The following is a 22,701-nucleotide window of genomic DNA, read 5'->3' on the forward strand; positions in this document are numbered from 1 at the left end:
AGCTAGTTGAATTGTTGAACAAGATCTCTAGGCTAAAAAAGGTCTAGTCAAGTATACCACGAACTCTTTGAAAATGTCCAACTAACCTTATGGAAAGTGATCACACAAATATATACACTACATTCTTAAAAAAACCTTTGATATTGAGTTGATGTACACAATAATGTGGTATCAAAAAAAAAAAAAAATGTAGTATTGGAAATTTCAATTAATTTGATTTTCATAAATAGGTAGAACCAACCCAACCTACTAGGAACTAATTTAATATTCAAGGCATTGCATGCTAACAGCCACACACACACAAAAGATAAAGATAAAGATAAAAAGATTGAATTCTAAGATTTAACATTTTTCAATAATTTTCAAAAAAAAAATTATTCATTTCGTCAATATTTTCATCTACATTACTAAAGATCGAGATCTTAATATTTCTATCAACATCTCGATATTTGAAACCTTGCAAATCAATGTCCATGACATAATTATTCGAATAAGTTGAGTTTTAAAGTATACATTGTCATCATTTGGTATTGGATAATCAGTAAAACTACATGTTTAACATTTTTCAAATGGGCGTTTGTAAAAGTAGCATAAAAATTTATGATAATAGAGCTCATGTCACTATATTTTATAAATTGCAAAAATAAAAAATTTAAAACCGAATATTTAAGTTCAATTGTTTTTTTAACCAAATAGATATAAAACTTAATTGGTGTGAAGTGTGAACTTAGAGATGTCCATTTAATGTTTTTCTTGTGGCTGCATATAAGAAGTACTTTGTGGCTGTCCATTATACCATGGGTATGGTCAAGAGGACTATTCTCATTTTAATTTTTGGATAAACATGTCCAAGATTGTTGGAGGGATAGCCCCAAATTTCTAAACCATAATCTCCAAATTTTGTTTAAAAAATGCAGCTCTTGGAAAGAAAAAAAAAATTACTACTTAGCATTGGTCTTTTATATTGGTTTTAAAATGTTGCCATTGGAAGTTAAATAATAATAATAATAATAACTCATCGAACTCTCTTTAGTTTATTTAAATTTTTTTGCTATAATTTTGTAAATAGTTTTGCTTTTTTGTACTGTATTCATAACGATTCCCTCAATGTTGGATTGAAATACAATTTTTAAATGGAAACATCAACGGAAGCTGCCTTATACATATGCTCGAAAGCTTTTTTCATACAAGATGTGAGTTTCTCTTGATCTATAAATTCTTTCTCACTCCCAAAAGCAATCCTCAAATCTTCCATGTAACTTACCACTGTTATCATCAAACTCTACAAATAACAAACAACTAAATTATTATAATTCTCTCGTCAACATCTAAGAATAGCACAGCACAGATGGTGAAGTGTTGCATTATTAATCTAGAAGTCACAAATTCAATTCTACCACTCATATATTTATATAAAAAAAAATCATTTAAAGTTCTTTGCATCTATGTACTTAATCAATGCTACCGTATTTCTTCGATTTAAATAATAACAAATATTTAGGGTTTGTTCGGATTAACTACTAAACAAATTTGTAATTTTTTTAAAAAATTTAAATATAGCAAAATTTTACCGTTCATGTCTATGTCAACGTCCCGAGGTATACCAAAAATGGTGAAGTAGATTCCTTTTGCCGGGTGGCCAAGCAGAGCCATCTTCTCCTTTGGTCCGATCATATTTGATATGCTTAAGCTTGAATTTCTGGCCATCTTGTACACACATTTGGCTGCTGCCTATGGAAATTTTCGTACGTGCATTATAAACATTTTATAAACTAAATATACTTGACCACACAAAGCTTGAAGGGTTGCGCAATATTTAGTCGATACGATTCGGTCAAAAGTAGATATATGATCACAAAAGAAATTAGGTTTACGTACATACCTCTGGGCCTTTAAGTTTTTGCACCATCTCCATGAGCTTGTCAAGGAGAAAAATAGCATAAGAATATCTCTTCCTCTTGATCAATTTTTGTGCGGCTTTGATGAATTGGATTGGGTTTGAAAGCTCGTAATCAGTGAGTTTGGGAATGTCAATAAGCAGCAGGGCAATGCGATTCCCCCATGGGGCATTTGAATTGGGTTTTAACATATCTTCTATGGACTTGTAATCTCCAAACATCCTTGTGTTGAGTAAAACAATTGTTGTTACGTTGGATTGGGTTGAGTCGGGACAAGTCTCATGCATGTATAATCGAATTCCCATAAATACTATTCCTGAGATTACATCATTGATTGTCTACGAACGTGAATTCACGTTTGTTAGTTGTAGAATGATTTGAATTCTGTATCTATTTGATCCTTGAAGTTCTATAACCGGTGAAAAGTTTTTTTTGCAATCACTAAAATCAAATATAGAGAACGCAAAATCATATGAAACTATCACATCATCATTTCGTTGGATTAACTACTCTAGAGTGTGTCTTATGTTTACTAAAATAAGTTTTAAACAATAGTTAATTTTATAGACATAGAAATGAAAAAATTAAGCCATACCACTCTAAGTTTGGATTTGATTTGTTTGATTTGATGAAGAGAGAATGAGATTGTACATATTTCGACTGGCCTAAACTCCACACCATCACCACCAGATCTTATAGGTGTCAGATCATCTTCAAGAACACTGCTTTTGATAATGCTCCATCCAAAATCTAAAACACTATTCATAGATGACAACAAAAATTGAGGCACACAATTTAGAACATGATGCCTTGAATTTTTATTATAATTATGATCATCTGAATTAATTTTCCTTGAAGGAAAAGTTAAGGGAAGAGAAGGGTTATCTGCCCTTTTCATGCTTGAAATAAGAAGGCCCATCATAGAATAGCCATCTCCAAGTGAATGGTGAAACTTGAGAATTAAATTAGCAGCTGCATTACTTGTTGGATACTTTATGATATGAATTTCCCACAAGGGTTTGTTTTTGGCTAACTCTTGGGCACCCAAATTTGTAATATATTTATTGAAATATGCATCATAATTATTGATGTTATCATCATCAACTACTGACAAACTTGAGGGGAAAGTTGGCACTAAGATATGTTCTTCAAGATTCACTTCAACTTTCTTCCATTTTCTCTCTCCGTTTCTATCCTCCACCTGTTGGTAATCATATTCACTTGAACGTTCATAACTCTTAGGAATGTAACTAATGTTACACTTCAAATATGCTATGATAATATTGAATTATATTATCGGTATATAACAAAATACTAAATATATATATTAGATCTTATGTATGTTTGATATTAGATAATTGTTTCAAATGACAAAATTATTGAAAATATTTACAAATATATAACAAATTTTCATTGTCGATTAGTGATAGACAGTGTATGCATTAGTAGACGTTTATTAATGTCAATCACTCTATCTATTGATAGACAAATAATTTTATTATTATTTACATATAAGTTGGTTCATGTACATAATAACTTGTCTACATATTATTTGCAAATCTAGACAAGTTTTACTCTTATGTTTTTCTCTAACATCCATTGAAAAAAAAAGGATTGAACATGACCAAAGAGATATTTATCTTTTGAATATCATCTTTCTTTATTTTGGACATAATATATAGTGAAAAATATGAGAGAATAAACTTATGGTATCTAATCTAATAATTAAAACTATTTAGTCGAGATAGCGAGAAACAGAAGAAACATATGAGGATCGACAAAGAGAGTAAATTTGAGAAAAAACTAACGTATGTTACCATAATAGAAGTAAGCAATTTAATAGTGAAGTTTGAGGAAATTACCATAATATATAGAAGTAAACAAGATAGAAGTAAGCAATTAATTGATAGTGAAGTTTGAGAGAAAGTACCATAATAGAACTAAACAAGGGGTTGAGAGGAATGAGATCCTTAGCATAACACATAATTTTAGCTTCATCAATAGGAATTTCAAATTCCAACACAACAATGACAGAAATAGACAATGAAGATGAGTTGAAGCATTGAGCAGTAGGGCTCACTGGCTCTAACAACTCATCATCTTCTTCTTCTTCTTCTTTCTTAAACTCCATATTATGCCAAAAGTAGAACAGAAAAGATCCCTTATATTACAAATTAACTCAAACCCTAATTTTAGCTAGTCTTGCAACTCCCAACACAAATACACTTGTGTCATCTATATTTTTATAGCTACTAACTCTTATTATTTATGACTACAATAATAATTTTACAAACATAAGGTTGTTGGGTGATCAACATTAAATTCCCTAAACCAATATATATAATTCTCTCTGCCACCAATGGGCTGAGTACGTACAACCACCTCCCATTAACTTCCCTTGGACCGTTAGTTTGACAAAATTATGAACCACTCCTGCCTCGACATGTGACGCGTTATCGTAATAACCTTAAAGTGCTCAACCCTTCGATAATGAGTGTGTGAGACACCTCGTAATTATACATATTTGACAAAAGAGTTATTCTTAGAGACCCACCTTGAAATCTTTGGTTAACAAACATATATATGGTTTTTGTTTTTAATAAATAGAAATTAAGAAAAGAGAAAGAACAAACACAAAATAATGAAATGAATATCTAGGAGGTCTAAGTTAATCCAAAGATTATGGACTGTCTCCTAAAATTATTGGGGTAGTTGGCTCGTATTCGATTGCAATGGATAATGATTATGAATTGCAAACAAAAGACCGCAAACTTCAGGGTTACACATGGTTGGATTTATTAGAAATTTAGAACAATTAATATATCCAAACAAACAATTAATAACTTTAATCTACCTATACCATAACCAAAGTTCAGCTCAATTGTGCCATTCGACTACGAGCCAAAAATTTCTGGAATTGTTATACTAAGAAACTAAAAATATTTAGCAACTGCATGATAGGGTGTAAGAATAACTCGATAACCTAGACTACCCAAACCATATTATATGGGTTTGATTGGGTTGAAAATTTTGTTTTTTTTGGGTTGGGTTGGGGTTGAAAAATTCGGGTCAACCCAACCCAACCTGAATATAATTTATATATTTATTTATTTATATTATAGATATTTTATTATTTATTTAATATTTATGGATAATGTTTGGAATGTTGAACTTTTATGAATGTTTGAAACTTTGAATTTATAGATGTTTGAAATTTTGGATATGAGTATTTATCGACGTCGTACGACAATTTTAAACTGTGTAAACATTAATAATGAAAAAAAAAAATAATACAGCCCGACAACCCAATCCAACCCATATTTTGAGAGTTGGGTTGGAAATATAATATGGGTTATTCGGGTTGTCAACCCAACAAACCCGAAAATATGGGTTGGGTTGAAAATGTCCCTCAACCCAACTCATTTACACCCCTACTGCATAACTAAAGAATTAGTGTACATATTTGACGTGTATTGTAAAAGCCTTGGTTCATGCACGATGTGAGCTTTGCTAGATCTATAATTTTTTTCTAATTATTTGATAATTATAGTATCAGATTTCATATCAAAATCAATTGCCAATGAGAAAAGTAACTCGTTTGTTTTTTGAGAAATGTAAATCTCTTTGATCTTTAAAATATGGAATTCTCAAACATCTCGATTCCGGAAAAGATATTCTCAAGTTATTTTTTAAAAATGGTTCATTTTAATCAAACACATTTTCATCGTTGGAATTATTCCAACAGTGATTTTTTTCTTTTCTTTTCTTTTCTTTTCTTTTTCCTTATTTATACCATTTTCATCATTTGTATAGCATCGGTGCATCGACAGTGTGTCAATACTCATTAAAAATAAATTCTCAAACTACACATTATATCAATAAACTGGCAAAGCTATTCATCATATATATGTTAATTAAAATGATCAATTTCACATCACTACCATGAAAATAGAAATGGTTAAAATTCTCTTTGGTTGATTCATTTTTTTTTAATGTTTTTAAGAGTAAAAATGTATATAAAAAAAACAATAAGGCACGCTATTGCATTTTTAAATTCACACCTAAACACAAATTTTGAATTCTGTGAATTGAAAATTTTAATTTATTTTTTAATCCATTGAAAAGGATGCATTCATTTTTGTTTTCTACTAATTAATTCTTTGTTTTCTAAAGTAATTTTTGCTTTACAAACCAAATACGACTCGACTCTTGAAAAGAATTGTCAACGATTCTCTGAATTTTTTTAGTAGGATAAAATATAATATTTTTAAATTTTTTTCTAAATTCGATGAAACTTTTTTCAGTAGTATTATTTAAATCGTATAACTCTCTGACGCTAACATATATTATATCATGGAATGTCAGCTGAACTATATTCACTTTCGTGGTTTATTTGATATAAACTTTATGGGTGAAATTAAAACACAACTTGTATTATTTAAAATCATAATCAAAATAAAAAATAATAAACCAAATAATGTCTAAATGGAAACGTCTATGGAAGCCTTGTGTATATAGTCAAAAGCCTTTTTCATACAAGATGTGAGTTTCTCTTGATCTATGAATTCTTTCTCACCTCCAAAAGCAATTCTCAAATTTTCCATATAGCTTATAACCGATATCTTCAAACTCTGCAAATAAGAAATGATCATTTTTAATTCTGCATGGTTTTTTTACTAAAACAATTAATAACAATTCGTGTTTCTCTATATATATATATATATATATATATAGATTATTATTAGTAGTAGTAGTAGTAATGTGCATAGGTACCTGAGGTATACCAACGACGGTAAAGTACATTCCTTTTGCCGGGTGACCAGTCAAAGCCATCTTCTCCTTTGGCCCGATCAAATTTGATATGCTTAAGCTTGAGTTCTTTATCGTCTTGTACACATATTTGGAAGCTACCTATCAATTAAAAAAAATCCATACGTGTGCATGGTAAAAAGATTGTAATTAGTTGAAAGGTTATCATAAGTTTAATGTTCTCGTACGAGCTAACATAAGACTCAACATTTTGGTTCTTGAGGTTGATTAAAGAGAAAATAACAGTACAAGATCAGTTTAAACCTAAGATATTATATATATATATATATATATATATATATATATATATATATATATATATATAGACTACCTTTGATATCATGTTAAACTAAAATTATATTGAACCTATATAAAATCTTAAGCTAGTTAATGATAGAGTGTATTTCTAGTGGTTTAGATATAAATTTAATTAGGTTTCATAGTGTCACTATATTCTTTTTTTTCTTTTTGGTAATTTTGGAGAAAGTCAAAATGCTGCAATCCTACTTTTGAAATTTGTAGTTTTATTTCAATGTTTGGTATTAGATACCATAAGTGCTATTTTAATTAAGACCAATGGACAATGGGGATACCCCACGTGAAACTTATAAATATTACTACGAGTTCTCTTGATTTTTTTTTAATGTTTTTGGATTTTCAACATGCTCCTTCAATATAGTATCTCTTTGAATTTGTCATTGTCAAATGTGATTCTAATTTTTATATATATTTAGACAGATGTCTGTTAGAGCTTGAATGTAGAGATGTCAATATAGTTGGGAATATGTTTTGGTGTACTTAGGTATTTTTCTAGAAAATATGAATCAATTAGATAAATATGTAAACGAGTATATTCTTTTAAGAAGGTTTTGATTTTTAGGACTAAACTATATATATATAATGTTTGGATATACCTCTGAGCCCCTGAACTTGTGTATCATCTGCATTAGCTTGTCAACAAGGAAAACAGCAGAAGAGTCTTTCTTCCTCTTGATCAATTTTTGTGCGGCTTCGACCAATTGGAGTGGATTTGAAAGATTAAAATCAGTGAGTTTGGGAATGTCAATATGCAAGAACGCAAACCGATTCCCCCATGGGGTATTTGAATTGGGATTCAACATATCTTCCATACATTTGTAAGTTCTAAACATCCTTGTGTTGAGTAAAACCAATGCTGTTGAGTTGGATTTGGTCGACTCCGGACGAGTCTCTTCCATGTATAATCGAATTCCTAAAAATAACATTCCTACGACCACATCGTTCACCGTCTGCAAAAAAACATGAACGCTAAAACTTATCAGTCCTCATGTGTGGTGAAAAGCTTCTGATCAGTATGCTACTACAATAATGAACCATAAAACTTAGTTTCTAATTGGTCTAAAAATACACATCAACACATTAAAGTCAATCCAGTCAACATAATTAGTCTAACTATCACATCAGGTCAATTTGTATCGAATGAGAAAGAGAATAGTGTCATCTGTAAATAGTAATAAAGAAAATGTAAAGAATTAAATGAAAGAAACCCTACCACTCTAAGTTTGGATTTGATTTGTTTGATATGATGAAGAGAGAAAGTGATTGTCCATATTTCAGTTGGCTTAAACTCCACACCATCACCACCTGATCTTATAGGTGTCAACTCATCTTCAAGAACACTGCTTTTAATTAAGCTCAATCCAAAATCCAACACAGTATTTATAGATGACAACAAAAAATGAGAAACACCACTTGAAATTTGACCGAATTTGTTTGAATTAATTATTTTCCCAGTAAAAGGAAAAGTTAAAGGAAGAGAAGGATTATCTGCTCTTTTCATGCTTGAAAGAAGAAGACCCATCACAGAATACCCATCTCCAAGTGAATGATGAAACTTGAGAACTAAATTAGCAGCTGCATCACTTGTTGGACAATTTAGTATATGAATTTCCCACAATGGTTTGTTTTGGGCAAACTCTTTTACACTCAATTTGGTTATATATTCATTGAAATATACATTGTTGAGCTCAATTGACAAATTTGAAGGTGGAGTAGCTACAACAATTTGCTCTTCAACTTTCACTTCAACTTTCTTCCACTTCCTCTCTCCATTTATATCATTTACCTGTGTTTCAAAAGATCAAATCAACCCTTGAGGAAATTGTCTTGAATAACAAAAGTGTTGAAAATATTTTTAAATATAGTAATTAGTCAGGAATCATTTTTATTTTGGGTTCTAATTGTGACACACATATGATTATAAAAAAGGCTCAAATTATAAAATAAAAAAATAAATCCTATATGAACAATATGGGTTGGTTTCAATTGTTACCTTGACGACCTTTAAAAAGTTTTAATTTAGCCCTTAGAATATGGAGTTTGTTTAAAAACACAAAGCTAAAAGTTAGTAGCTACCTGGTGTGAACAAATTATCTAAACTCATAAATTTAAAAGAAGAAAAAGAGTGCATCTATGAACCATATTTACTGTCATCTTCGTTCTAATTTCACATCTCACCCCCACCCAATTTTCTCTCTCTTGTTTTGTTTATGATTTTTTTTTTCGTTAAGTCTACCTCCCAAACTTACTACATTTATGTGTTTAGATTTTTTCACATAAGCATATACAAACTTTGCATAAATTTGACAGCAAAAACTTTCCACAGCAACGTTTTGATAAAGGGAAAAAAAGTCAATGTAGGAGGGTATAATTGAAACCAAACTTCCATAAAAGAGAAGTAAACAGTGTGGAGTTTGAGAGAGTACCATAATAGAACTAAACAAGGGGTTAAGAGGAATAAAATCCTTAGCATAACACATAATTTTGGCTTCATCAATGGGAATTTCAAATTCCACAACAGCAATAACAGAAATAGACAATGCAGATGTATTGAAGCATTGAGCAGTAGGGCTCACTGGCTCTAGCAACTCATCCTCTTCTTCCATTTCCCAAATCCCCCTTCTTCAATAATTATCAACCCTTTATTTTAGCGACCATAACTTTCAATAATATATATATATATATAAAAGGTAATGTATATGTGTGTGTTTGTGTTCAGATCATACATATTATAGCGTACTAGCTAGCTAGGTCTTATTATTTATGACTACAATAAATTTTAACACAAGGTTTGTTGGCTCAACATTCAATTCTTACCCTTCTCTCTATGCCACAGTACAATCGTGTCGGTCGTTGCCAATTGTATCATAGGTGATGGGTCGATTTTTTGGGATATCTTTTGTTTTCTGTTGAAGAAATTGACACAAAAAAAAAAAGACACTTACTTAGAACAAAGAAAGTTTTAAGGAAATTGCATCTGATGACAAAAAAATTTAGAAAGAACAACTCATAACATTTTTTTTCTTTTCATATTGCGAATATGACAAATAATTAATAATATCAGACGACTATCGAACAACTATCAGAGGGTGATCCGTTTTTATATTTGCTACTTTTGTAATTTAAAAAATGTAGTGACATAAGTCCTATTATCATAAATTCTTTTCGCTATTTTTGTAAATGCCCCAAAGTTTTATTACAAAAATTTACAAAACACCGACACTTTTGGAGAGAGAGCATGCTCACTCACTTTCACTCAAAGTTTCTCGCCAACCCTGAAATCCTTAGAGCCCAAGTATTTTTCTAGATTTCTACCTATTCTAGATATCTTTTGTCTCATCCTTATTCAAAAGGAACTCTCTAAAATTTCCTAACTTAAATAAAATCTAGGATAATTTTAGGTATGTTCTTTTGAGATATTTATTTACATCCTTCACTAGAAAAAAGAACTCTTTAGAATTCTTTAACCTAAAAATCCAGGATATTTCTAAATTTTTCCTTAATATTAATTTACATCATTTTAGAAATTTAATCGACACCTTTAATATTTTAAGAACATTCTAGTTAGTATTGCTATATACTTTTAACATTTTCTTCTGTAAATGCTTACTCGAGCTTCATGGACTTTGATATTGTATCAAGAAGTTTCATTTCAAAACCAATTAGCTACCGCCCAAAAATAAATAACTAATTTGTAATTTCAATTTTTTGAACTTATTTTAAAATTCTTGCGAAGTTTTAAACTATATTATTCTCAAACAAAAATTCCAAAATCTGTCATTGCCTACCCTCTCTTTTCTCTTCTCTTTAACTTTGCAATTCATAGACATGTTAATAAATAGTGCACCTAATCTCATGACCTACCTTTATCAAAGAGAGTGAAATACATTAATTTCCCCCACCAAAGTTTATAGTAAAGAACTCAAACCTAAAATCACAAGCTTCATATTCGAAAGGTTTCTTTCCTAATTGGGTCTTCTTTTCTTTTCTTTTCTTTTCTTTTCTTTTTTAATAACTATAACGTTTTTAATAACCCTATCTATAATAACTACGAACATTTAATAAAATCGAGTAGGAACTACAAACATGTTTCATAAAGTGGAAACAAAATGTACAGGTTTGAAATTAAGACTATTCAATCTAAAACACAATTTCATATACAAATTAATGTTTGAAAACAAAAACACAATTCCGAATAAGTAAAAAATCAGAAAAAAAGTAGAAAAGATAACTTGCCTTAAACAAAAAAAAAAAAAAAAAAAAAAAAAAAAACCATTTTGATGTGGTTCTTGATTGTCTCTCTCTCGAATTGTCTCGAGGTCGATAAGGTTGGACTAGTATGATGTTTTGTTGGTTTTCTTTGTTGTAAATAAATAAACACATTTTGATACTTAAAAAAGAAATAGGGAGAGTAAGTTAACATAATAGATAATTCAGAGGGAGGGGAAGGGACAAAACATGATCGAGAAAAATGTCACTCACTCCTACTATAACATCCCTAACCAAACCAAGAGACCTAACTTGTATCATAATGAGTTATTATAATTTATCGGTGATAGACCATATCATTTGTGATAGTCTATCATTAATAAATCGTATACAAGTCTATCAGCAATAGAAGTTTATCATACATAACTTTACTATATTTGCATTCCGATCACTAATATTGTGACCAAAACAAAAACTTTGAACTTTTTTTTATTTTTTAATTTACTCCCAAGATTTCAAATGACTTTGAGTTTGAATGAATCTAATAGTTTCATATATGGCCCAAAGTGGATATATTGAAACAAATAAAACAAATAAAAACTTTATCCAATTCAAAAACTCACACAACTAATACAAACAAACTCTCACACCAAACCATATTCACAAACTCACAAGTTTTTTCTAACCCAATGAAATGGACTTTATTACCCCTCTCAACACAAACTTCTCAAACCCATCTCTTACAACACCAAATCACAAGTGGGAAGGGGCAACAACGGAAGAAGATGAAAAAATAGGCATCGGAGCCGGCGCCGGAACCGCCGCAATACTAGAACCATAACCTCCTCCGCCCCCACCGCAGGGATGCTCAAAACAATCCACAGGACGCTCAACCACCGCACTACATTCCTTTTTACTCCTCTGAAACGGCTTCTCCGGCAAACAATTCCGCCGATCATCAAAAGCAATCCCTTTCGCCGTCAAATTCTGGCAAATCCCTACTTCTTCACAGAAGTAATTGTAAGAAACCGTCACATTCTCCAAATTCGGAAGGCTACAGATCCCTTCGTATAAATTCCCACTAAACATGTTATGGGCTAAATTCAATTGCTCTAATTGTGCTAACCCAGTTAAACTATACGGTAAAGGACCCATTAATTTGTTAAAACTCACATCCAATACCTTCAATTTATACAAAAACCCAATTTCTGGTGGCAAACAGCCTGATAAACTAGTGTTGATCAACAAAAGCTCTTCTAAACTGTTTGCAAAACTTGCAATAGTTGGTGGAAGACAACCCTTCAAATTGTTGTTAGCAAAAACAATTACAGAAGCTGATTTTCCACCGATGTTTCGTGGAATAATGTTGGTGAAACGATTGCTGTTTATAAAAATGGCGTCAAGGGATTTGTTGAAGAGTTCAGAGGGAATTGGACCTTCAAATTCGTTGAATCGAAGATCAAGATATTTTAATTTTGGAAGGTGAAGAACAACAGAAGGAAAAGGGCCAACGAATCTGTTGTTGCTTAAATCCAATTCAAAGAGAAGAGATAAATTGGCTAAAGATTGTGGTAAAATGCCACAGAATCTGTTACTATTGAGATGAAGCAGAGCAAGGTCTGCTAAAAGGCCCAATTCGTTAGGGAGGAATCCGGCGATGTCGCCGTGGTTTAAGTCAATTCCGGCGACGACTTGGATTTTTGGGTCATCTAGAGATGGAGCACAGTACACTCCAAAGTAATTGCAAACTGACGGCCCCACCCAATTGGTGGTGTGGTTTTTTGGGTCTGAGTAAATGACTTTTTTCCATGCTTGCAAAGCAAGGAATGCTTGATGAAGTCTTGGGTTCGAGTTCGGTGACCGGACACGCTGGTGGTGGTGGTCGTCGTGGTGTTTGGCGGTCAGACAGTTGAACAGAAAAGATGACTGGAGGAGTAATAAGAACAAGAATGAGAATGAAAATGGAGCCATTTTGTCTTGAGTCTATGAGAGTGATTAATAGGATTATTGGTTTATATAAGGAGCTACATTATGCAGCTAAATGTTCAGTCTAATGCTTAATTATGCTTTTAAGTACAATAAGAAGCTTAATTTCTTCATGGGATGATAATGAAGGAAGAAAGTTTCTTTCTCTCCTTTTTTCTTTTTCTTCACAATGGTATATGTTGTTATAGCGACGGTTAACCGTTGCGATTTGCTTGTAACTACATATTTGAATAAGGATACTGAAATTTGAATGCATAGAGGGGAGATTGGGTTTGATGAGGTGAAGTTTTCAATGGAGAGAATTGCTTGAGCATGATAAAGACTTTGCTCCTCACGGTTGTTTTCGCAGTTTGTTTGAAGTGGAATTTGAGAGAGATGGCTTTACACTCTTTAAATGAGGTTTCTTGGAACTTAAGGGATAATTATGTTCAAGATTTTCATTTGTTTGATCCAAATGAATAATTGGAATGAAACTGTTTTGTATTTTCAAGTCTTTGTTATGTGTCAGTGCAAAACCAATTCATATCAGAAAGGAAAATATTAGTGTTTCTTAAGTATCAAGTTAGTTGACTAAATATGCTTACTTCTAAATCAAATGAATTTAAAAGAAAAAAAATTAATGTCCCACCTTGTGTGTCATAGTTAAGAGAATATACATTTTAAAATAAGAAATTCAAAAGGGAATCTGTAACCATAATCCTCATAGAATCATGATTAAAATGCATGAGAGAACTATATTCATTATTAAGAATGGGGTTAACTGCAAAATGCTTCATTATTAAAAGTGAAGTTCTTCAATGGTTTGGTTTCAGGTTTGGCAACTCATTGAAAGCAAACGTGAATGATATTATAAAAGAAGTTACACCAAAAGCAGTATCCGAGACCGACATTCTGCTAAGAACAGAGTGCCCGTGTTCCTTATGATATGTGCAGCAAAATACAAACATTTCTGCACATGGCAGATGTTAGCAAAAGTCAATCACTATGTCAAGCTCAAACACAAACAACAAACACTCAGAGATAACTTATGAGAAACTTCGCAATCTTCACTCATCCCTGCAGTCTTAGAAGCTCTTTTAACCACCACCACCAGAACCATATTTCTTGCCAAGAACAAGGAGCTGAAGCTTATCGTAACCAGCCAACACACCAGCACCGGCAACAGCACGTAGAATGTTTGCCCCAGCACCCTTGAAGAGAGATTTGGTTCCCTCATTCTTAACGATCTGTTTGAATGCATCCAATGAGCTATTATATTTGACTGCTTCGCCTGAGGTCATCATCATTCTTCTGCGAACAGTATCGATTGGGTAAGAAGCCAAACCAGCTCCTATCGTGATACACCAACCAAGCAAGAAACTAGCAAGGAAACTATCCTGCCAACATTGACAAAAACACTAGTTAATAAGACTTCCCGTCTTGTTGCCGCTCATCCAACCAAGATCTCTTGAGAATAAAAATTTGATCTATCTTTTAATCAGGCAGTATACAACTGTATTTAAGTATGATTGATTTATCTAAAGATCACGAAAGAGATCATACCAAACAAATAAAACTACTGACCTGCAAATCGCCAACCAAAACTACGGGCTTCATTGAATCATACATTCCAAAGTAAAGACCACGGTACACAATAATTCCAACACAAGAGATGTTAAATCCACGATACAGCCCAGCAATGCCATCGGATTTAAGGGTTTTCTTGTAAACGTCAACAAGACCATTAAACTGCCTCTCGCCACCCTTTTTAGCAGCCTTAGCATCATTGGCCAGACGAGTTCTAGCATAATCAAGGGAATAAACGAATAAAAGAGATGAAGCACCAGCAGCACCACCAGAGGCCAAATTCCCAGCAAACCATTTCCAGTAACCATCTCTGTCTTTCTTGAAGTTGAACAGCCTCTTGAAGTAATCCTTGAAGGCAAAATTCAAAGCCTAGTGCACCAGAATTTTTATATATTTAGCATCATTATTCTATAACGGTAAACAACGGGAGGAAAAAAAGAAGCAGATAAAAAGGAATAATGATAATTAATTATTTAGAAAAGTTAAAATTATCTTATTAAAAGGAAACAGACTTGTGTGGGGAAGTATCTGATAACATTTGCAGTATTTCCCCTCCATAGAGATATGACTCCTTCATCTTTAATTGTTCGGGCAAAGCAGTCGGTGATTCCTTTGTATGGCTCAGATAGCCTACCAGTCTTAAGCATCTCATCCTGATTTTGGATCAGCAATTTGACACGCTCAATTGGAGCAGCAGCTGTTTTAGAAACAGCAGCAGATACTCCTCCCATAAGAAAATCCACGGCAAAGCCAGCTGCACCTTTCTCAGAAGGAGCTTGTACCAGAAAAGGAGAAGTGGGTGAAACTCCAACCAAGCCAGTCCCATGATAAGCTGTCTTCAAGGGATTCTCCAAAACACCATTAGCAAATACACCGGTCAGCCGTGCGGAGTGAAGGTCAGGGGAGAGTCTAGAAGTGAGGTAAGAATGGCCACATATCTTCTGAAACACCGATGACTGGTGTGAGGAATCTTCCATCGTAGAGACTCAGATGGGGACCTACGTAGGTGCAAAATAAACATGGATAAGTTTTCTTTTTAATAAGAATAATTGCAAGATAAAACCAAGTTTTAAGCATAGAAAGCATAACTAAATAACTTTGCTCAAAATGTGGTATACAATTATAACAAGAGCTTGGCAAAAATAGGCATTAATTACATTCTCTATCGGATATAGTATAAAGTAGGCTACTCTGGCATGGTCCTTTCAACTGAAACCATTGATATAAGAGCAGAAGACATATATGCAACTACCAAGAATATTTTCCCTCATATATAAAGATCTCTTAAAAACAAGATTAGTTCGTTAAATCCTTAAATTCTAGTCATACACTGAGCACAAGGGACTTGAATAGAAGCAGCCAAAATTTTATTATAAATTACGGATTCTAAAGTAATTTGTTCCTTACAGTCAGAAAAAAAAAACATAAATATGTACTGATCTCCTAAACTAAAGAAAACAAATCATAGAAATTTTAAAATGTAAGGCTTCTCCAATCCATACCAGCATGTGGTGAGCCAATACAACGTATGCCATAAAATATGTCGAAATCCAAGGGTACAAACGGAACCTAACCATACTTATCACGGTTATAGCTTCCAAATAGTCCACCCCGAGACCAATAGTCTTTCTCCTCTAAAGGAAGAATTTAGTAAACATCCAAATATAACATTTGGCCCACCTACTATAGACAAAACCAAAATAAGAGCTCTGGATACTAAATGTAAAAGCAGCAATAAATTAAGCCAACACCCAAATGATCACCTTTGTACCAGATAAAAGGAAGAGCTCCACTCTTCACTATCTGTGGATTCTTTCAGTATAACATTTTTTGGTACAAACTCGTGCTTGTGAATCTAAGAAATTATTAGGATATCTTTCTCCTTTATAAATAGGATAACTACAATCACACCATTAAGTTTTCGACCTTTGAGATTCCCCACTTTGCATCAACCACACCAATAGCACAGAATATTATTACAAGAAATATACCGAGAAGCATATAATGAGCTGAGTGTAAGAGACACAACCTATTCTCAATCTCTCCACAAGACTAAGAAAATTAAAAAAAAAAAAAAAAATCACTTTTCAGAGATCTTCCTGAAGTTAGTAATAACAATGATCTCCAACAACAAACAAAATACCCTACACCTCCAACAAATACTCAGTAGCTACAGAGCCCGAACATGACGAACACAATCATAAGAGTGGAATTACACTATGATTGCCATTAAAAACAACGTAGATCGCCACATAATGAGTTAAGAAGCAAAAACGAACTAAAATTCTTTCCAACAAACTTGAATATTCTCAGTAAGTAGAGAAACAGAGTGGAAATAATGCATGAAATGAAATCAAAGAAGAAGAAAAGTCCGACCTGTAAAGGCCGGTGAGTGTGAAAGAGACAGAAATGGTGAGATCACCAAGTGGGTGCCTCGCGAAATGCGACTGCATGCAGAAGAAGAAGCTTCGGTATATAGTCAGAGTGAGAGAGCTCGGAGAGACTAGGGTTTGAACCACAGATGACAAATTCACCCTTCCATGTACATGAAAATGACAACTATGCCACTCCCTGTTTCAAACGATTAACGAACTGTAACTGAATGGCGGCGGAGCTGGAAGAGGCCGCGAGGCGACACCGTCGGTGAGATAGTGGGCCTAAAGTCAAAGCCCAAGTTTACTACGGAATTTAATTGGGCTTGATTTGGCTAACTGGGCCCCAAATTGGACGGTCAAACGCCCTAATTTTATCGGAGCATTTTACAAATATTTGTTTTTAGTAGTTTTATCATTTGCAATAAATTTGTAATTTGCTGGGTAGTTTATTTGTTTAGGATATTTTCTTGTAGAGCTAATAATCCATTAAAATCACTTCTAAATATCCCTTAATACTTTCATATTATTATTAAGTCTTAATCATGCAATTCTTAGGCATTATTTTAAAGTATAAGAATAGTGTGGGGCTTAAGCAATCACAAAGTTTCACCCAGAAAAACCAAATTTGAAGTGAGTAAGTGAACAATTTAACCTATGTGAAACGATTCTCTATTTTTATCACTTCCAAGAGAATTCATATCTAAAAAAAATTAGGGAAAACAAAGTGAAACAACATATGTGTGTGTATATATAATCTAAATGAATATCTGCAACCTACTACATTACAGCTTACCTTTAGGATAAACAATGAACCCCACAAGACACAGTATTTCAAAGAAACCACTTAGTTACAACTCTTCTAACTTTTTTTGTTTTTAATAATACAGACAAGAAAAAAGAATACAAACATTTCATCATGAGAGCAATGAGCTAATCTAAGTTTGCTAGAGGCAGACATGAACCACCTACATTTTTTTTGGGAATTTACATATATTCAAGAGGAGGTTCTAGATTAAGAAGTACACAAGGAAGCTCTTTGTTTTACAAGTAATTCCTTTAACTTCCTTATAAGTTGAGGATTGGAGCACATGTAATCCTGGAAAGATTTCCTTAAACTCTGCAACAACTCTTTGTTGTATTGACCTGGTGTGATATTAAGCAACTTCGTGAACAGATTCTTCCATAATTCAATGTTCCAATACCTATAGAGGAACAGAGAGAACAAGTCAGGGGGAGGAGGTGAAGAGGGCAGTTGCTCTCTATAAAACAAAGTTGTCCATCTAAAACTCTACAAAGAATCTAGAAGAGTTAAAATTCATGCACAACATATTTATCAGGAAAAAGCAGAAAACAGACAATTACCACTCTCCGTTAACTATTTGATATTTTGTATTTTATTTTTCAAAATCGGGTTTATTTTTCAAAATCGGGTTTAACAACTCTTCTTCGACATCTAAATTTATTGATTTGTTTTCTACTTTTTTAGCTATGTTTTCAAAACCAAGCCATAATTTGGAAACTAAAGAAAGTAGTTCTTAAAATTTTGTTTTTGTTTTTGGAATTTGACTAAATCAAACTTTTGTTTTTAAGAAAGATGAAAAGTATGGTAAGAAATCGAGAGAAAATAAGCTTTAGTTTTTAAAACAAAAAACAAGAGGAATACTAAATAGAAACTAAAAAGTCAGAAATTGTAACTAATACCGCTTAAAAGATGATTTGGGTAAATAAACAAAGTCACCATCGGATGATGCCTTTTTCTCAACTTCCATGTAGGAACCGTGAAGCATTGTGTGGACGACTACACATAAGCCATAGATGTCTACCTGTACAAACGACAAGATGCTGTTGGTAGTGCTTCTGTTTTCTTATTTACAGTGGGTTTTCTCTAGAGCTGTTATAAACAACCACATTGCAGAAGAAACTGACCTGATATTTCCAAGGTCTATTCTCTAGCATTTCTGGACAACGAAAGCCGGAAGTTCGGCAATCTCCTTTAAATTCTACATTTTCGGGAAAGAGTTGCAAATCTATACCTCTTCCCCAATCAACAAGGCAAAGCCCCTATAATATAAAAACTACAAATAATCTTGTTTGCTCACGGTTAATAGGGTCGGCTTGGAATGCCTTTAAAAGTGCTTAAAACGCAATTTTTTTCATTTAAAAACACTTTTTTCAGCACTTAAAAGGCCATTCCAAGTAGACATGCAATGACTTGGGAACAAAAAAGGGGATGATACTACATACCTGATCTTGCCAAGGACCACGACGATCCTGAAAATCATCTTCTGTTAGGTTTTCACTGCATAACGGTTAAATAAAATAAATTGGTAAAGAACTATTGAATTGGAGTACACTCTCCAGTCGGATGCTAATCACTGTTGGTAGGCTGAAGTTGTATATAACAACTAGAGGTCTCATCTTTTAATTTACTATGGTTCTTTTCTTTTTTTCCCGAGTATTCTTTTTTTCCCGAGTATATAACAATTATATAAGGAAATCAACTCTCAGAAAGATGGATGTCATCAATAAAGATCTAGAACCAGAATATATTTACCCCGCATAACGAACAAGAAGATTGTCCGGTTTAAAATCCCCATGGATAATGCCAATGCTGTGCAAAGTTTCTAGCATGTAGAGCATCTCTATGGTGTAATAAATGCATAAAACTTCTTCCATTGTCTTTCCAAGAACTACATACGAATTTATGGCATCCTGCACGAGGTTTTGACAAGATAGTTACTTACAGTGAATATTTTAAAATGTCATACAGTATAGAAGGTTCAGTGATCTGTATACTAACCTGCAATGTTCCATTAGCCAAGTAATCACATATAAGTATGCTGTAGTCAGAATAGAGATACATGGCATGAGCACAACCAAAACTTGACCTCTGACATTATGAGAGATAGAGTAAGAGTATAAATCGAGTTTCTGACATTTAGAGGTAATAAATGCTTGATGAAAATAAGGGGCTAGTAGCCTAGTACATACTTCCTTAGCAGCGACACGTAGATCAAGTTGACGATACATGTAGAACTCCCAAGGAAAAGGAGGTGTTTGTATCTGGGAAGCATTTGAAGGGAATCATGATATCCAACTAGTTCACATTCAGGTATGACATATAAGGAATGCTGGAAATAAAGAACATATGCATATTGCATATCAATCAATAAGAGATTTTACCTTCAGTGCCACTACATCATCCGGGTTGCTGTCAAGATATGATTTATATACTTGAGCAAAACCACCTGTACCGGCACAACCTTTAATCTCATACTTCTTTCCACCTGTAAATGTTGGTAAGGATATCATTATAATGAAAAATGAATCCGTGGCATAAGAAAACTATTTCCTCCATTTCTTATACAATATTTCAAGAAAGCTTGTTCGTTTGAAGGATAAACTGAAGGTAGTTCTATCCGTTTAGGTGACAAATCTAACTATAATGTAACATAAAAAATTACCAATCTCAATAATCTTATTTCTTGATGAATTGCGCAATGACTTTAGATTCATCTTCTTAGAGTAAGCTTTGGTACTTGAATGGTAACCCTGAAACACACATTAAATTCATATTAAGGTTAGCTTGACAGTAATTTATTTGAACAATATAACCAGCTTGCTTTCATCATTTGGCGAAAGAAAACTGCGAATTCTTACATCATACTTCATAATCTTTGGATTAATCTTGTTTAATAAATCGTTCATAATGGAGGAAGACCAAGGGTTGATGTAACTTTCTGCAAATTTAGTGGATTCACTGACATCATTCTACAAAAATGAAAACGAACCGTGTCAAATTTCTTAAATTATACGATTGAAGGAATGTGAACTTCAATGGTTTTATGCTTTAAGATCACGTACCACTTGCATTGAATGAGTATTGACCAACTCAGATATCCTATCAATAAACAATCTTTTTGCCTTTTTCAGCCACTCAAGGGGCTCAGCGTTCCTATTATCAGTTTATCACTTTAAAATGTAAGGAACTAAACAACACAGAACACAACCAAACAAAAAAATCCTAATCAACAAAAATTTTCACAGGCATAATCTACACGTATTTAACAGCAGTCAATGAGAGAGAGAGATAGGAATACCTCATCAACCCAAGCTCATAAACTATGTTAGCGTCGTTCAACCTCCCCTTGGATTCGAGAAACGCTGCCAACCAAATATAAAGTAAAGAATTGCCAATGCATATCTCCTGCTCCAACAATTCCTTGAACCCAGTTTCAAAATCCTCCCTCATACCAATCTATTTGCACGAATAACATAATGCTAATCTTTATTCAAAATCAACAACCGGATTAAAAATTGTCGGAAATGCCTAACTTTTCAAAGAGATCCAAGCATTTACACATAAAACAAAATTATACAAATAATCTAAAGTGAGCATCATAGGAAAAGGAAAGAGAAGTGTAGGGAAATAGATAGCATAAGCAAATTTCAAAAGATACTTCATCCAAAACATAGCACATGCTCACATACAAGTTATCTAATCAACCACACGTATGAAGCAAAGACGATAAGTTAAACCCACAAAATATAACAGTTAAAGAAAGATAATTACGCACAGAGAGAAACCAAATCTTGAGAAATCGAACATCGTTTTTGTACTTGACATTGCCGCTGAAATTTCCAATGCAATCGGAGAGAAGCTTGGCGAGTTCTGACCCAGAAACATTGCCTGAAGTTGAATTTTCAAGAGCACCCTTGATAGACCTACAAATGGAACCAAATAGCACGACCAATTTTCCTGAGGTTGAATGTAAGAATGGCTGTAAATAAGCTCTATCACACAACAGAAATGAAGGAATACCAGAGCCAAGGCAACAAAGGGTCTTGAGCGGATGCTGTGGTGGAGGAGATTTGAGAATCGGCGAAGAAAATCGTCATTGCTGGTAGCTTTCTGGTCGTCGATGGACGAAGGGAAATGGAAGATGCCAACTCGGACTGTACATTGGCTCCAAGCTCCAAGAAGAGCGCCTTTTTTGCAATTCAAATTTATTACTTATTAATTTGAAAAGAAAAAGGGAAAAAAAAGAAAAGAAATATTATTTAGGAATAGTTGATATAATAATATTTAAAGGTTTTTCTTCTTTTACTTTTTTTCTTTTTTCCAATCTCATCTAAATGGGTCTAAATTTATTAGGGTAATTATAATAGTTAGCAGTCTTAGGAATAATTAAGTATATAACAATCTTTGAAAAAATTGCAAATCTAACAAAATCCACAAAATGTATAACATTTTAAAAAATCGTTAACTTCAATCGTTGATAAACTGTTAGTATATATGCTAAAAATTTGAATATAATTACAATATTTGTAACTGCTCGTTTTTTTAGTTGGATTGAGATTGAATCTCATGTCTTGAGATTGATAGAATCTTCACCCGTTCATAGAGAACATTTTCGAGTGGAAGAAGTGGAACTTGATGAGGTTGACCTTAATGTGGAAGAAATGTGTCCTATAACACAGTCACATAGTCAGACTGACTATGGTAGTTTCACGATAATGACGTTAGCATTTAGTTCAGA

At 33.0% G+C, this 22,701-nt stretch overlaps 4 protein-coding genes across 8 annotated transcripts; all 4 read right to left on the reverse strand.

Moving 5' to 3' along the window:
- Positions 1-1,002: 1,002 nt before the first annotated feature.
- LOC103495689 (uncharacterized) lies at positions 1,003-9,719 on the reverse strand. Its single transcript, XM_051079690.1, has 10 exons — positions 9,452-9,719; positions 8,239-8,811; positions 7,622-7,975; positions 6,672-6,809; positions 6,383-6,529; positions 3,829-4,059; positions 2,494-3,099; positions 1,883-2,236; positions 1,572-1,731; positions 1,003-1,282 (listed from the first exon to the last, which is right to left on the reverse strand). Exons 1-10 carry the CDS (start codon positions 9,629-9,631, stop codon positions 1,224-1,226), a joined length of 2,802 nt encoding a protein of 933 aa, XP_050935647.1. The 5' UTR covers positions 9,632-9,719; the 3' UTR covers positions 1,003-1,223.
- A 2,139-nt stretch (positions 9,720-11,858) lies between these two features.
- LOC103495477 (leucine-rich repeat extensin-like protein 4) lies at positions 11,859-13,274 on the reverse strand. The gene has a single exon (XM_008457052.3). It carries the CDS (start codon positions 13,203-13,205, stop codon positions 11,988-11,990), a length of 1,218 nt encoding a protein of 405 aa, XP_008455274.2. The 5' UTR covers positions 13,206-13,274; the 3' UTR covers positions 11,859-11,987.
- Positions 13,275-14,045: 771 nt separating this feature from the next.
- On the reverse strand, positions 14,046-17,359 carry LOC103495478 (ADP,ATP carrier protein 1, mitochondrial). 5 transcript variants are annotated; one of them, XM_051084385.1, is made up of 5 exons: positions 17,163-17,330; positions 16,289-16,466; positions 15,299-15,784; positions 14,784-15,155; positions 14,046-14,596 (listed from the first exon to the last, which is right to left on the reverse strand). In XM_051084385.1, the coding sequence occupies exons 3-5, from the start codon at positions 15,761-15,763 to the stop codon at positions 14,297-14,299; spliced, it is 1,137 nt and encodes a 378-aa protein (XP_050940342.1). In that variant the 5' UTR covers positions 15,764-15,784; positions 16,289-16,466; positions 17,163-17,330; the 3' UTR covers positions 14,046-14,296. The 5 variants fall into 5 exon arrangements, with proteins under 5 accessions (XP_050940342.1, XP_050940341.1, XP_050940344.1 ...); XM_051084384.1 differs by having other exon boundaries at positions 16,289-16,469; XM_051084387.1 differs by having other exon boundaries at positions 16,550-17,327.
- A 530-nt stretch (positions 17,360-17,889) lies between these two features.
- Positions 17,890-22,144, reverse strand: LOC103495479 (mitotic checkpoint serine/threonine-protein kinase BUB1). Its single transcript, XM_008457055.3, has 14 exons — positions 21,984-22,144; positions 21,739-21,886; positions 21,262-21,419; positions 21,026-21,116; positions 20,822-20,932; positions 20,626-20,713; positions 20,345-20,448; positions 20,153-20,224; positions 19,962-20,051; positions 19,716-19,873; positions 19,406-19,460; positions 19,088-19,222; positions 18,863-18,984; positions 17,890-18,363 (listed from the first exon to the last, which is right to left on the reverse strand). The coding sequence occupies exons 1-14, from the start codon at positions 22,058-22,060 to the stop codon at positions 18,174-18,176; spliced, it is 1,599 nt and encodes a 532-aa protein (XP_008455277.2). The 5' UTR covers positions 22,061-22,144; the 3' UTR covers positions 17,890-18,173.
- Positions 22,145-22,701: the final 557 nt, after the last annotated feature.

The sequence above is a fragment of the Cucumis melo genome, chromosome 1 (genome assembly GCF_025177605.1).
Source record: "Cucumis melo cultivar AY chromosome 1, USDA_Cmelo_AY_1.0, whole genome shotgun sequence".
NCBI classification, from domain to species: Eukaryota; Viridiplantae; Streptophyta; class Magnoliopsida; order Cucurbitales; family Cucurbitaceae; genus Cucumis; species Cucumis melo.

What these genes read in the sequence shown, in the direction of transcription:
- LOC103495477 (XM_008457052.3), bottom strand. Translation starts at nt 13,205, where the DNA reads ATGGCTCCATTTTCATTCTCATTCTTGTTCTTATTACTCCTCCAGTCA.
- LOC103495689 (XM_051079690.1), bottom strand. Translation starts at nt 9,631, where the DNA reads ATGGAAGAAGAGGATGAGTTGCTAGAGCCAGTGAGCCCTACTGCTCAA. An exon ending in ACAAGTTCAGGGGCTCAGAG is followed by an intron (nt 6,810 to 7,621) that starts GTATATCCAAAC and finishes TTTAATTGATAG; the next exon opens with GTAGCTTCCAAATATGTGTA. An exon ending in CGTTGACATAGACATGAACG is followed by an intron (nt 1,283 to 1,571) that starts GTAAAATTTTGC and finishes TGTTATTTGTAG; the next exon opens with AGTTTGATGATAACAGTGGT.
- LOC103495479 (XM_008457055.3), bottom strand. Translation starts at nt 22,060, where the DNA reads ATGACGATTTTCTTCGCCGATTCTCAAATCTCCTCCACCACAGCATCC. An exon ending in TCAAGATTTGGTTTCTCTCT is followed by an intron (nt 21,420 to 21,738) that starts GTGCGTAATTAT and finishes TCGTGCAAATAG; the next exon opens with ATTGGTATGAGGGAGGATTT. An exon ending in ATAGACCTTGGAAATATCAG is followed by an intron (nt 18,985 to 19,087) that starts GTCAGTTTCTTC and finishes TCGTTTGTACAG; the next exon opens with GTAGACATCTATGGCTTATG.
- LOC103495478 (XM_051084383.1), bottom strand. Translation starts at nt 15,763, where the DNA reads ATGGAAGATTCCTCACACCAGTCATCGGTGTTTCAGAAGATATGTGGC. An exon ending in TCAGATACTTCCCCACACAA is followed by an intron (nt 15,156 to 15,298) that starts GTCTGTTTCCTT and finishes CTGGTGCACTAG; the next exon opens with GCTTTGAATTTTGCCTTCAA. An exon ending in TTTTGGTTGGCGATTTGCAG is followed by an intron (nt 14,597 to 14,783) that starts GTCAGTAGTTTT and finishes CAATGTTGGCAG; the next exon opens with GATAGTTTCCTTGCTAGTTT.